The sequence below is a fragment of the Scyliorhinus torazame genome, chromosome 16 (assembly GCF_047496885.1).
Source record: "Scyliorhinus torazame isolate Kashiwa2021f chromosome 16, sScyTor2.1, whole genome shotgun sequence".
NCBI classification, from domain to species: domain Eukaryota; kingdom Metazoa; phylum Chordata; class Chondrichthyes; order Carcharhiniformes; family Scyliorhinidae; genus Scyliorhinus; species Scyliorhinus torazame.
The window spans coordinates 39,983,564-39,997,269 of NC_092722.1; the positions used below are offsets into that span (position 1 = coordinate 39,983,564).

Consider the following 13,706-nt stretch of genomic DNA (forward strand, 5'->3'; position numbering starts at 1 on the left):
TGAAATTATGCTCATTTACAGGGTCAAAACCAAGCAAGTAAAATTGTACACAACGTTTAAAAAAGAAACAATCTATCTACACTGTCTCATTGTTTTGGGTGTGAATGCAAAAGAGGGACGCACCAAGGCAATGAAACTGCCTTATCAGTACAAGCCAAAGTAAACTGCCAGGTTAATGATCTGTTGTTGGAGCTGTAGATTTTTTAAAATGTGCTGGATTGCAGAATGGAGCTGAGAAAGGGCTTGCAAACACTAATATTTGAAATATGTTGAAATTAAGAAAAGAAAGGGTGGCATGATGGCAGAGTGGTTAGCACTGCTGCCTAACAGCTCCAGGATCCCCCCGGTTCAATTCCGGCCTCCGGTGATTGTGTGGAGTTTGCACTTTCTCCCTGGTTTCCTCCGGGAGCTCCGGTTTCCCCTCAGTCCAAAGATGTGCGGGTTAGGTGGATTGGCCACTCTAAATTGCCTCTTCGTGTCCAAAAGGCTAGGTGGGGTTATTGGGTTGCAGGGATAGGGTGAAGTCATGGGATTAAGTGGGGTGCTCTTTCCGAGGGCTGGTGCAGACTCAATGGGTCAAATGGCCTCCTTCTGCATTGTAAATCCTATGATTACTCCTTTTTCAGATTTTCACCACATTAATTGATCTGAAATATCTCTATACCAGATTAAAGTCAGCAAGCTAGTTTCCAATTTCATGTGGCTTGTATGAAATACTTCAGCTTTACTCTTATGAGGCACTTTCATATTCCGAGTATCCCTGTCCCCAATTAAACTTTCACTGGCAGAAAATAGGGTGTAGTTAAGTCCAGTGGCTATACCCAACATACACACGAAAGGGAAATAGTCGCACTTATATTACTAACCACAGATATTAGGTGTGGAACCACACATCTGCAGCTGACTACAGTTTTAAAAAAATGAGCTATGAAAGCACCTTTGGTTCCAGTTTGTGAACTTGCGTGCAAGTTTATTCCTTTTACATGGAGAATAAAGATGATTTAATAGATTAGACAATTGGCTGCTTAATTTCTGGGATTGAGTTCAGCTGCAGTTCAAATTAATTGAAAAGCATCTGCTCCATGTTTTGAAATAGTCCTTGAAATGACCGGCGAACTCAATTCCTGCAGGATATGGCTCCACAGTACACGTTGACAGCCTCGAGAATGATTGGTGTGGGAACTCAAAAGTGTACCAAATGCCAAATTTCCTACTGCCTCGGACAAGCATTCCTCACAACAATGAAAACTCATGCCACCTATTTCTTTTCCCTAATTCTGCTCCAAAAGCACCAGTATGAGATTTTCTCTTGAAGAAAATATTTTTTTTCCCCACTAAGAGATTGTTATAATTGATTTTGGCAAGTGAATTAAGAGCTTCAAAAATTCTTTCATATGATGTCAGTGCCGCTGATGGAACCAACATTTAGGCCTGCCTACAGTGCTGCTGGGAAGGGAGTACCAAGATTTTGATCCCACAACAGTGAAGGAACAACGACATAGTTCCAAGTTAGGTTGCTCTGCGGCTTGGAGAAGAGCTTGCAAATGGTGATGTTCCCATGCATCTGCTGCCTTGTTCTTCGATATTATACTGATCGCGAATTTGGAAGATGCTGCTGAAGGAGGCTTTGGTGAGTTGCTGCTGTGCATCTTGTATATGGTACACACAGCTGCTACACTGTGCCAGTAGAGGAGAGACTAAATGCTTAATGTGATAGATGGGCTGCAGATTGAGTGGGCTACTTTATCCTGAATAATGTTGGTCATCTTGCATATTGTTAGAGTTTATACTCATCCAGCCAAATGGAGAGTATACCATTGCACATGCCGTGTAAATATATAGGTGACACCGTTATAGTGGTTAGCACTGTTGCTTCACAGCGGCAAGGTATCCGGTTTTCTACCCGCTTGGGGCACTGTGTGTGCGGAGTCTGCGCGTTCTCCCCATGGCTGCGTGGGTTTCTTCCGGGTACTCCGGTTTCCTCCCTCAAGTCCCGAAAGACGTGCTTGTTAGGTAAATTGGACATTCTGAATTCTCCCTCAGTGTACCCGAACAGGCGCCGGAATGTGGCGACTAGGGGATTTTCACAGTAACTTCATTGCAGTGTTAATGTAAGCCTACTTGTGACAATAATAATTTTTTTTCAAATTATTAAATAGTAGACAGGCTTTAGGGAGTCAGAAGTTGAGTTACTTGCTGCAGAATTTCCACCCTCTGACTTGCACTATATGTGGCTGTCCCAGTTCAGTTTCTGGTCAATGGTAACCCCCAGGATTTTGATAGTTGGAGGTTCAATGAAGGAAATGACATTGAATGCCAAAGCGAGATGGTTGGATCCTCATTTGTTTGAGATCGTCATTGCCTAACACCTGTGTGGCATGAATATTACTTGCCATTTGTCTGCCCAAGCCTAAATATTGTCCAGGTCTTGATATATATATTGGCATGAAATGGTTCCTTATCTATGGAGTTGTGAATGGTGTTGAACATTGCACAATCGTCAAAGAGCATCCAAAATGTTGACCTTGTGGAAGGAAGGTCATTGATGAATACACTCTGCTCTTTGTTATTTATGGTCCTTCTGGTTGGAGAGCTTCTCTACTCAAAAAACACTTTTTACTACATGAACATTTTTTAAAAAGCCATCTGTAAATACATAAAGAAAGATCACCCTTGGAGTTGGAAGTAAGTGTATATGTGTGGTAATATGATTTCAGACAAACATCTTGTAACTTGTTTTGTTTTGGTATAATTCCAGAGATGACGGAATCAACCAGAGCGTTACTGAGCACTTAGTATGTACATGTGTTGTCTGGTTGAAACGGGCATTCCCTTCTTCGGAACTTTTCACTCATTGCTTTTGTAACAGAGCGCACCTGAAACAAATAACAGCAATTGTTGCCAGAATTCACACCTCTATCTTTGGTAATTTGGATGGGAAAATAAAACTAGCCAATGTATACAAAAAAAGAAAGATTAGATTTCACAATATCAGTGACCTCAGTAGAAATTCATTGAAGTAGAATGTGTGTTGCACATTTTTTAAATTCAACTACCTGTGAACAAAATAAGATATCACCTTATGACTGTCACTTTACTTCCACAGATTAGCCTTTATCTGCTTGAGGTTTCATTGGCCTCCAGAGTCCTATTCTGAACATGAGCTACGGCCTGTCTGAAACTTTTTATCCATACCTTACCTGATAGACATGATGTGGAGATGCCGGCGTTGGACTGGGGTGAGCACAGTACGAAGTCTTACAACACCAGGTTAAAGTCCAACAGGTTTGTTTCGATGTCACTAGCTTTCGGAGCGCTGCTCCTTCCTCAGGTGAATGAAGAGGTCTGTTCCAGAAACACCTATATAGACAAATTCAAAAGATGCCAAACAATGCTAGGAATGCGAGCATTAGCAGGTGATTAAATCTTTACAGATCCAGAGATGGGGTAACCCCAGGTTAAAGAGGTGTGAATTGTATCAAGCCAGGACAGTTGGTAGGATTTCGCAGGCCAGATGGTGGGGGATGAATGTAATGCGACATGAACATCTTGCCAAGGTCATCCCCACACCCCCACTACTTGCATTCAAACAGCCGCGAAACCACAAACGGACCATTGTTTGCAGCAAACTACCCAGTCTTCAGAACAGTGACCACGATACCACACAACCCTGTCATGGCAATCTCTGCAAGACGTGCCAGATCATCGACATGGATACCATTATTACACGTGAGAACACCACCCACCAGGTACGCGGTACATACTCGTGCGACTCGGCCAACGTTGTCTACCTCATACGCTGCAGGAAAGGATGTCCCGAAGCGTGGTACATGGGCGAGACCATGCAGACGCTGCGACAACGAATGAACGGACATCGCGCAACAATCACCAGGCAGGAATGTTCCCTTCCAGTCGGGGAACACTTCAGCAGTCAAGGGCATTCAGCCTCTGATCTCCGGGTAAGCGTTCTCCAAGGCGGCCTTCAGGACCCGCGACAACGCAGAATCGCCGAGCAGAAACTTATAGCCAAGTTCCGCACACATGAGTGCGGCCTCAACCGGGACCTGGGATTCATGTCGCATTACATTCATCCCCCACCATCTGGCCTGCGAAATCCTACCAACTGCCCTGGCTTGATGCAATTCACACCTCTTTAACCTGGGGTTACCCCATCTCTGGATCTGTAAAGATTTAATCACCTGCTAATGCTCACATTCCTAGCATTGTTTGGCATCTTTTGAATTTGTCTATATAGGTGTTTCTGGAACAGACCTCTTCATTCACCTGAGGAAGGAGCAGCGCTCCGAAAGCTAGTGACATCGAAACAAACCTGTTGGACTTTAACCTGGTGTTGTAAGACTTTGTACTGTTACCTGATAGAATGATAGAAATTCAGTTTCTATCATTCCATACCAACTCTGATCGTATTCTATCTCCCAAAGCATTGAATTCAAAGTTCCTAGTAATATAAGACGGCTGTTGAATGTGGTGATGAATCCATCGGGGGCTCTGGTACCGGAGGTGGTGGTGGTGTCCATGGATGCGGAGGAGGCATTTGATTGGGTGGATTGGCGGTACTTGTTCAAGGTTTAGGGACGGCTTGGGATTGGGCATGGGTATGGTTGTTGTGTGTGGTACCAAGGGTGAGGACGAATGATATGAGCTCAGAAAGCTTTGACTTACACGAGGTTTGAAGCAGGGGTGCCCGCTGTCACCGCTGCTGTTTGCGCTGGCCATAGAGCCATTGGCGATGGCAATCAGGGGGTCGGCACAGTGGCGAGGGATTATGAGGGGACAGAGGCAGCATCGGGTGTCGCTCTCTGCCGATGACCTCTTGCTGTATGCTTCGGATCCGTTGGAGAGTATGGGAAGGATTATGGACCTGCTGGGGAGGTTTGGAGGGTTCTCGGGGTACAAGCTGAATGTAGGGAAAAGCGAGGTATTCCTGGTGAATGAGCTGGCACAGCGGGCTAATTTAGGGGGGATGCCATTTACGGTAGTGAAGGATAGGTTTAGGTATTTTGGGATTCGGGTAGCGAGGGAATGAATGGGGCTCCATTAAGTGGAATTTAACGAAGCTGGTGGAGGAGGCTAGGGAGGATCTTAAGAGGTGGGATACACTGCACTTAACGCTGGTGGGGAGGGTCCAAGTGGTGAAAATGAATATTCTGCCGAGGTTCTTGTTTATCTTTCAAGCTCTCCTGATCTTTATACCAAAGGCCTTTTTTTGGAAGGTGCACACGATCATTTCGGACCTTGTATGGACGGGGAGAGTGCCGAGGGTGGGGAGGACTCTGCTACTGAGGCAGAGGCGGCTGGGGAGGGTTGGCGTTGCTGAACTTGCTTCATTATTATGGCGGCGAATGTGGACAAGGTGCGGGGGAGGTGGGAAGGAGAAGGGGTAGAGTGGGTTAGGATGGAGGAGGGCTATGGTGACGGCAGCATTGCCAATGGCTCGAGTAGGTATTCAAGGAACCCGGTGGTGCAGTCCACAGTGAAGATATGGAATCAGTTGAGGAGGCATTTTAGGGTGGAAGTGATGTCGGTGCTAACGCCGCTGTGCGAGAATAATGGGTTTGAGCCGGGTTTTGGGGGGTGGGGGGTGGATAGTATATACAGGAGGTGGAGAGAAGTGGGGCTGGTCAAGTGAGGGATCTGCATTTGGAGGAAGGGTTCACTAGTCTGGAGGAGCTAAGGGAGAGGGTAGAGCTGCCGAGGGGGAGTGAGTGAGTTCAGTATCTGCAGGCTCGGGACATTGCGCGAAAGGCCTGGAGGGGGTTACCTAGGTTGCCAGGATACACCCTGCTGGAGCGACTGCTGCTTCCGGATGTGGAAGGGGAGGGAAGAATTGGGGTTATATACAAGTGGCTGGGGGAAACAGAGGTGAGCGGGTGGTGAAGATCAAAGAGAAATGGGAAGCAGAGTTGGGAGGGGATATCAATTGGGGAGTATGGAGTAAGGCATTGCGTAGGGTAAACGGCACCTCCTCTTGTGCAAGATTGAGCCTATGGTGCATATGACTCGGGCGAGGATGAGTGAATTCTTTCAGTGGCTAGCAGATGAGTGTGAGGGTTGTGGGCGGGGGCCAGCGAATTATGCGAACATGTTTTGGGGTTGTGAAAAATTAGGAAGATTCTGGGCAGGAATGTTCGCGGTCTTAGCCAGGATAGTGGAGGAGGAGGTGGACCTGGATCCTTTGGTGGCGATATTTGTGGTTTCTGAGAAGCCAGAGCTCATGGAGAGGAGGACGGCCGATGCCTTGGCCTTCGCTTCTCTGATTGCATGGCGGCAAATTTTGCTGGAGTGGCGGTCGGCATCGTCACCAGGGGTAGCAATTTGGTTGGGTGACCTGTTCGACTTCCTGCGATTAGAGAAGATAAAGTATGAGTTAGGGGCTCTTCAGGGGGGGGGGGGAGGGGGTTGATGAAAGGTGGGGGATATTTATGACTGTGCTGGAGGGACTGTTTGTCGCGGGGGAAGCGGGGGGGGGGGGTGAAAAAGGGAAAAAATCTGTACAGACTATACGGTTAATTGTTGGGAAGTATGTTTCCCAGGTGTTTATTCACTGTAACCTGTCTTGATACATGTTTGTAATAAAATACATTAAAAACAAATGAATTCAAAGTTCCTGTTCCCATTTGCAAATCCCTTTCTAGTCAGTCTTCTCTTTATCTCGACAACCAATTATAGTTTGATGTTCCATATCTGACTCTGATCGTTTTTGCATCAGTTGCAGAAGGTAAAATGTCCACATCAGCTGTGGGATCAAGAAGATTGTTTCACAGAAAACCAGCCTGACCAATAATGCATAGAACTTGTGTGGTTATAGTGGAACAAGGCACATCAGACAAGGCAAAAACTCAAAATAAATTGAATGGCTAGATAGCCTGTGAAGAAAATGCCTAGTTTTACAATGTTAGATTTTGTTCCCTCCAGCTTGTGTTTGGAAAGGACATTTTGAGCCTCATGTGCAACTCTGCTGAAGTACTATTAGTCTGTTACTGGTATGGAAAATGTTGTGTGTCCAGCACGGTGGCACAGTGGTTAGCACTGCTGCCTCACAGTGCCAGGGACCCGGGTTCAACTTCGGCCTGGGATGACTGTCTGTGTGGAGTCTGTACTTTCTCCCCGTGTCTGTGTGGGTTTCCTCCGGGTGCTCCAGTTTTCTCCCACAGTCCAAAGATGTGCGGGTTAGGTGGATTGGCCATGCTAAATTGACTCTTAGTGTCCAAAACGATTAGGTGGGGTTACTAGGTTATGGGGATGGGGTCAGGGCGTGGGCCTAGGTAGGGTACTCTTTCTGACGGTCGGTGCAGACTCGATGGGCAAATGGCGGCCTCCTGCACTGTGGAGATTCTATGATTCTAATTAAATATATTGTGCAAATGACATGTTCAAATTCTAATTATGTTCCTCTGTAGTGTATGGTGTTACTATGCTAAACCCAGTAGAAACACTAAACCGTTAACAAGTTATCTAGATTCTGCAACTCTATAACCAAAGTGATTTATTTACAGTGGGGAGATTAGTAAAATGTTTTGCAGTCACTTGAGGGATTTAATAAAATGTTGCATTTGTTTGTTGAAGTGAATTATTCTCTAACACATTTTCCGAACTGAATTGTAACTTTCTCTTTCTTTTTAGAATAAGCCTGCTTTCTCCAATCAAGTGAATTCTGAGTCTTGGAATTGTCTGCAGTGTGGCTTCTCTTTTGGGAGTGAAACATTTATTGTGTGGATTACAAACACTATCTGTTGAAGAAGTGATTCAGCGCAATGACGTCAGAACTGGAGAGTAGCCTGACGTCCATGGATTGGTTGCCACAGCTGACGATGAGGGCCGCCATTCAAAAAGCGGATGCTGCCCAGAATGTGGCTGGCGGTGGGGTTGCAAAGAAAACTCCACTTCTGGACCCAAACACTACCCTGGACCAGGATGCACAGAACAAAGACGGGAAACCGCCATATAGTTACGCCAGTCTCATCACTTTTGCTATCAATAGCTCCCCGAAAAAGAAGATGACGCTGAGTGAGATCTACCAATGGATCTGTGACAACTTCCCATACTACAGAGAAGCTGGCAGTGGCTGGAAGGTAAGTTACTGGGAAGAAAATTACATGGCTAGGTACTGTAGCGAAAGCGCCTGCAATTTATACTTTTAGCTGAACAAGGTTAAGAGATGCCACTCACAGCTCCCCTGATGTCCGACAGGGAAAAGCCATTGTGTGCTGTAACACTTGGCATAGCACGGGGCTGGAGAAAAAGAATACTTGATGTAAAAGGTTGTATGTTAATTCTTGAGTGCCTTCCACAGCCAATGAAGTATATTTAAGTGTAATCAGTGATGTAACATAGACATGACACCTAATTTGTGCACAGGATCCCACAAAAGTAATAAAATAAATAAGCTAATGTGTTTAGTGGTTTGATTGAGATACATGTTGGTCAGGAATGGCGGAGGACATTCCTTTGAACTCTTCCACTTGAAGAGGACACATGTGCTTTGACTAACATTTCAACCGAATCTCAGCTTGTCTGACAGTGTATCACTCCCGTGGTATTATAGGAGTTGTCAACTATTCTTGCATTTAAAAAAAATTTAGAGTACCCAATTGATTTTGTCCAATTAAGGGGCAATTTAGCGTGGCCAATCCACCTACCCTGCACATCTTTGGGCTGTGGAGGCGAAACCCACGCAAACATGAGAATGTGCAAACTCCAGATGGACAGTAACCCAGGGCCAGGATCAAACCTGGGACCTCAGTGCCGTGAAGCAGCAGTGCTAACCACTGCGCCACCATGCTGCACAACCATCATTGCATTTAAGATTCTGGAATGGGTCTTGAACATGAAATTGACTGGGGGGTTGGGGTGGTAGTGGGCATTGAGGGGAGAGTGGCAGTCATACTGTCAGTGGTTGGGTTGGCAGATGGAGACCTCCTGCTAATTATGCCGAGGGATGGAGCAAGGAGTTTAATGTTAGTACTGATCGGGGAGCCATCAAGTGGTTAGTTAATTTGAGTTTAGCTTTGGGTCAAAGTAAAATTGTACAGTTGTGAAGTTATCGTGAGGAAATAGGAAATGGTGTGGTTTTGCCCATTTGTAACCCATGACATTTCAAGAGAAGAGTAAAATTAATTCTAAAAAGTATGCATGTGGTTTGCACTGCTGCCTCACGGTGCCGAGGACCCTTCTGGAAGAACAGCATGCTGACTTTCCAGATCTGCACTGAGATTAGTCACTTTGATCAGGTACAGGAATAGCTAATGGTATCTATGGAATTATACTCCAGCACAATTATCGTCAAGAGAGTTGTTGGAGAGGGGTTTTATTGAATAAAATTAAGTTTGATGATTGCCACTTGGAAAGAGCAACTCAAGTGACGGTTGTCTTTCTTCGTCAGGTTCATGAGATGGAATAAATGATGTCAAACCAGAACCTGTTGACTCAGCTTGCCTCTTAAGTGTGATTGTTATGTGTTAAATTTGATTCCAGAACTTGAGCATGTAAGTTATCCTTCAAGGATATTGTTGCTCTTTTCAGCCTTAGTTTATTAGCTCTGATTATGTCACCTATGCTCACGAGTCGCCAGGTATCTTTCTGATACCGCCACGTGGTTCAAGCTCAAGTTATGATTAATAAGTCAGCACACCGCTTAGTAAGATTGAAATCAACGGTCATTTATTATATACAACAATTAATGCTTACACAATAATCCTACTATCTATATCGAAACCTACCACTACTGGCCAATACTTAACTTTCGGAAGGGTCCACCAGGTCAGGGAAACAAATGGCTTATCGAATTGGATCTGGCCTGCGGGATTCAAAAAGGCTGATACGGGTTGATGGCTAGGAATCTCTATCGGGTAGCGATCGCTGGAGTCAAACTTACGGTTCTTTGCTGAATGTTCTTGCGAAGGCTGCGAGCAGGTGAAGAAGGGAGAGAGAGCGAGATCTGAACTTGGCCCCTCACTTTATAGGGCCCAGGGGCTTCCCGCCTCGCGGGGCGGCCCTTGTCCCTGAGTCCCAAGTGATTGGACTTGTTCCCAATCACTGGGTTCGATATGTCCAATAACGGGGCGATTCCTCGATCGGGGGGTGGTCGTTCACCTGTCTTTGTTTCGGCCACTGCAGGCGCCGACAGGTCTGGCCCGGCATTCAATTGCTAATATGTTGCAATTGTTCCCGGGGATAGCCGATTAAACTGCAGATGTCTGGGTTGATGTGCTGCTAATAGCCTTGAGTATTGATCTGGGCCGACTTCCCCAGAGCCGAATACGCTATTCTGTCTGCAGCTGTCCGTTTGTGTCCTGTTGGCTGCTTTTACCATCAGCCTTTTCGGTTAGCCATTTTAAATCGGGTTTTGGCCAAATTAATAGGGAATCAGCCATTTTAGGTGGCTACAGACCCTCCTTGTGATCCTAACGCGAAGCGTGAAGGATCACATAAATTTTGTCCTTTCCGTTCCCTGACCGGGGGGGGGGGGGGGGTGTAGCACCTCCTACATGGCCACTACTCTGACCCTAGCTATGCACAAAAATTTACCTCAACAATTCTTGAGGGCGCTATGTCAGGCAGGGGCATGTATCTACAAAATAAAAACTTGGAACCTCTAATTTTACCTAAATACACTCATCAAGCATTGCATCATCCTGTCTCTCTAAAACATACAACAATCATAACATTCCATATATTCTTTCCTGGCTTGGCAGTCAAGCTCAGGATCATACATTTTTTCCATGAAAGTTTTGTACATCTTTTTATTTACAGGAAAACGCAAGTGCTTGTTCTTTATTTTTGTATTATAGGTCGCGGGGGTCTGGGGTCTGGTCATACCCGAACATAGGGGATTGGATCCGATATACCGGGGTTCGAGCGCGGTACGCTCTCCTTCTCCACTTGCGGAGGCGCATAGTCTGTACTGCACAGCAGAGTATGGCCAACGCTAATAGTGCTTCAATAACGTACGACAGGGAATACCAAGTTATGAACTTGGCACACCAGGATAATGCAGCGTGGCTGGTGACTGGGCCCTCGGTACTGGGAGGCAGTGAAACATTAACGGCAGGGGGGTTTGAAGTAATGGGGTCCGCGTTCCCGCGCAACCAAATGTCCAGTATAAAAATCTTGATCACGATGAAAGAAGTCCTCATGGCTGTCCTCTTTCTTTTTCTTTCTTTGTGTTCTCTGTTTTCTCCGGTCCTGGAGCTTCTGGAGTTCTGTAAAACAAGCATAGTATCTGTAACTACCTTGGTATAATATCCGGTATGTTAGTGTGTCTGTCCTGCGGGGCCAATTGTTCCCTTATAATTGGTCACTCTATGTGACTCCCTCATTTTTTTTTTTTTTCAAACAAATGTTAGGACACGGCACACTTCCCAATGGTGGATCAGTGCTGATTTATCATCCAAATGTTCTAGGATGTAAATAGCATTTGGCAGCAACCCAAAGGTTGCCTAAATAAATAAAACTGTTTTTGAAAGGAAAAGGTCGAATGAGGTGCGTATGGGCCGCGACGGGTAAGATTTGGATGGAATCCTCTGGTAGGACGGCTACCAATACCGTATCTCCCCTACCCGAGCGTTTTTGACCAACGGGGGGGTCCCCAGGCAGGGCGGGTCTCACGCCGTTTCTCTACTGCCTGAGCAACCGACAAGAACGGGCAAAAATGTAGTCATCATGGTGGGGTTGCTGCTTTGATTCTCCCGTCAAATCAGAAGAGCAGTTACGATCGGGCGTCTGATACCCGAACAAGTATCAGCAGAAAAGCTAGTTCCTCTGAACAAGCGTCTGGTCTGTTTTAAAAAAATATATATATATTTATTAAAGGTTTTTAACAAAACAAAACAATTTTTTCCCCTTACAAACAATAAGCGCCCCCCCCCCCCCCCCCCCCGTAACAAAATAACACAAAATCGCCCTAAGCAAGATATATACATGGTAAGATGATATATTTACAGAGCTTTATACACTGGCTCTCGCCCGTTCGTGCCAGTTTCCCCCACCCTCCATGTTATCGTCCGCTCGTCCGTCCCCTCAGGCAATCTCTCGTCTCGTCTCCCCCCCCCCCCCCCCAGGGTTGCTGCTGCTGCTGACCGACCTTCCTCTAATGCTCCGCGAGGTAGTCTAAGAACGGTTGCCACCGCCTGTAGAACCCCTGCGCAGACCCCCTTAAGGCAAACTTAATCCTTTCCAACTTTATGAACCCAGCCATGTAGTTTGTCCAGGCCTCCACGCTAGGGGACTTCGCCTCCTTCCACATTAGCAAGATCCTTCGCCGGGCTACCAAGGACGCAAAGGCCAGAATGCCGGCCTCTTTCGCCTCCTACACTCCCGGCTCGTCCACTACTCCAAATATTGCTAGCCCCCCAGCTTGGCTTGACCCGGACTTTCACCACCTGAGATATTGCTCCCGCCACTCCTCTCCAGAACCCCTCCAGTGCCGGGCATGACCAAAACATATGGACATGGTTTGCCGGACTCCCTGAACACCTTCCACATCTGTCCTCTACCCCAAAGAACCTACTCAACCTCGCCCACGTCAAGTGTGCTCTGTGAACCACCTTAAAATGTATCAGGCTGAGCCTGGCACATGAGGAGGAGGAATTGACCCTACCCAGGGCATCAGCCCACAAACCTTCCTCGATCTCCTCCCCCAGCTCCTCCTCCCATTTACCCTTCAACTCTTCTGCTAGCGCTTCCCCCTCTTCTTTCATCTCTTGGTGTATTGCCGAAACCTTGCCCTCCCCGACCTATACACCCGAGATCACCCTGTCTTGAATTTCCTGTGTCGGGAGCAGCGGGAATTCCCTGACCTGTCGCCTCACAAAAGCCCTCACCTGCATATATCTAAATGCATTTCCCGGGGGTAACTCAAACTTCTCCTCCAGTGCCCCTAGGCTCGCAAATGTCCCGTCAATGAACAGGTCCCCCATTCTTCTAATCCCCGCCCGGTGCCAGTCCTGGAACCCCCCGTCCATCTCCCCCGGGACAAACCGGTGGTTACCCCTGATCGGGGACCACACCGAGGCTCCCACTGCACCCCTATGCCGTCTCCACTGGCCCCAGATCCTTAACGTTGCCGCCACCACCGGGCTCGTGGTGTACTTTGATGGCAAGAGCGGCAACGGTGCCGTCACCAGCGCCCCCAAGCCCGTTCCTTTGCAGGACGCCATCTCCATCCTCTTCCATGCCGCCCCCCTCTCCCTCCATAACCCACTTACGGATCATCGCCACGTTTGCTGCCCAGTAGTAGCTCCCTAGGTTTGGCAGCGCCAGCCCTCCTTGGTCCCTACTGCATTCCAGGAACCCTCTCCTTACCCTCGGGGTTTTGTTCGCCCACACAAAACCCATAATACTCCTACCTACTCTCTTGAAAAAGCCCTTGATGATCACGATGGGGAGGCACTGGAACACAAACAAAAACCTCGGAAGGACCACCATTTTGACCGACTGCACTCTACCCGCCAACGAGAGCGGCAACATGTCCCATCTTTTGACGTCCACCTCCATTTGGTCCACCAACCTCGTCCGATTCAATTTGTGTAGGGCCCCCCAGCTCCTGGCTATCTGGATCCCTAGATACCGAAAACTCCCCTCCGCCCTCCTCAGCGGTAGGTCCCCTATCCCTCTTTCTTGGTCCCCTGCCTGTAGTACAAAAAGCTCGCTCTTCCCTACATTGAGCTTATAGCCCGAGAACTCCC

At 47.1% G+C, this 13,706-nt stretch overlaps 1 protein-coding gene across 10 annotated transcripts in view; it reads left to right on the forward strand.

The window, feature by feature from the left end:
• Nucleotides 1–13,706, forward strand: part of foxj3 (forkhead box J3) — a 198,051-nt gene that overhangs the window by 78,222 nt on the left and 106,123 nt on the right. For all 10 annotated transcript variants that reach the window (XM_072478365.1, XM_072478366.1, XM_072478368.1 and 7 more), the window contains exon 2: nt 7,645–8,093. In XM_072478365.1, the coding sequence (XP_072334466.1) occupies nt 7,776–8,093 (318 nt within the window). In that variant the 5' untranslated portion in view covers nt 7,645–7,775. The remainder of the gene's footprint in view (nt 1–7,644; nt 8,094–13,706) is intronic.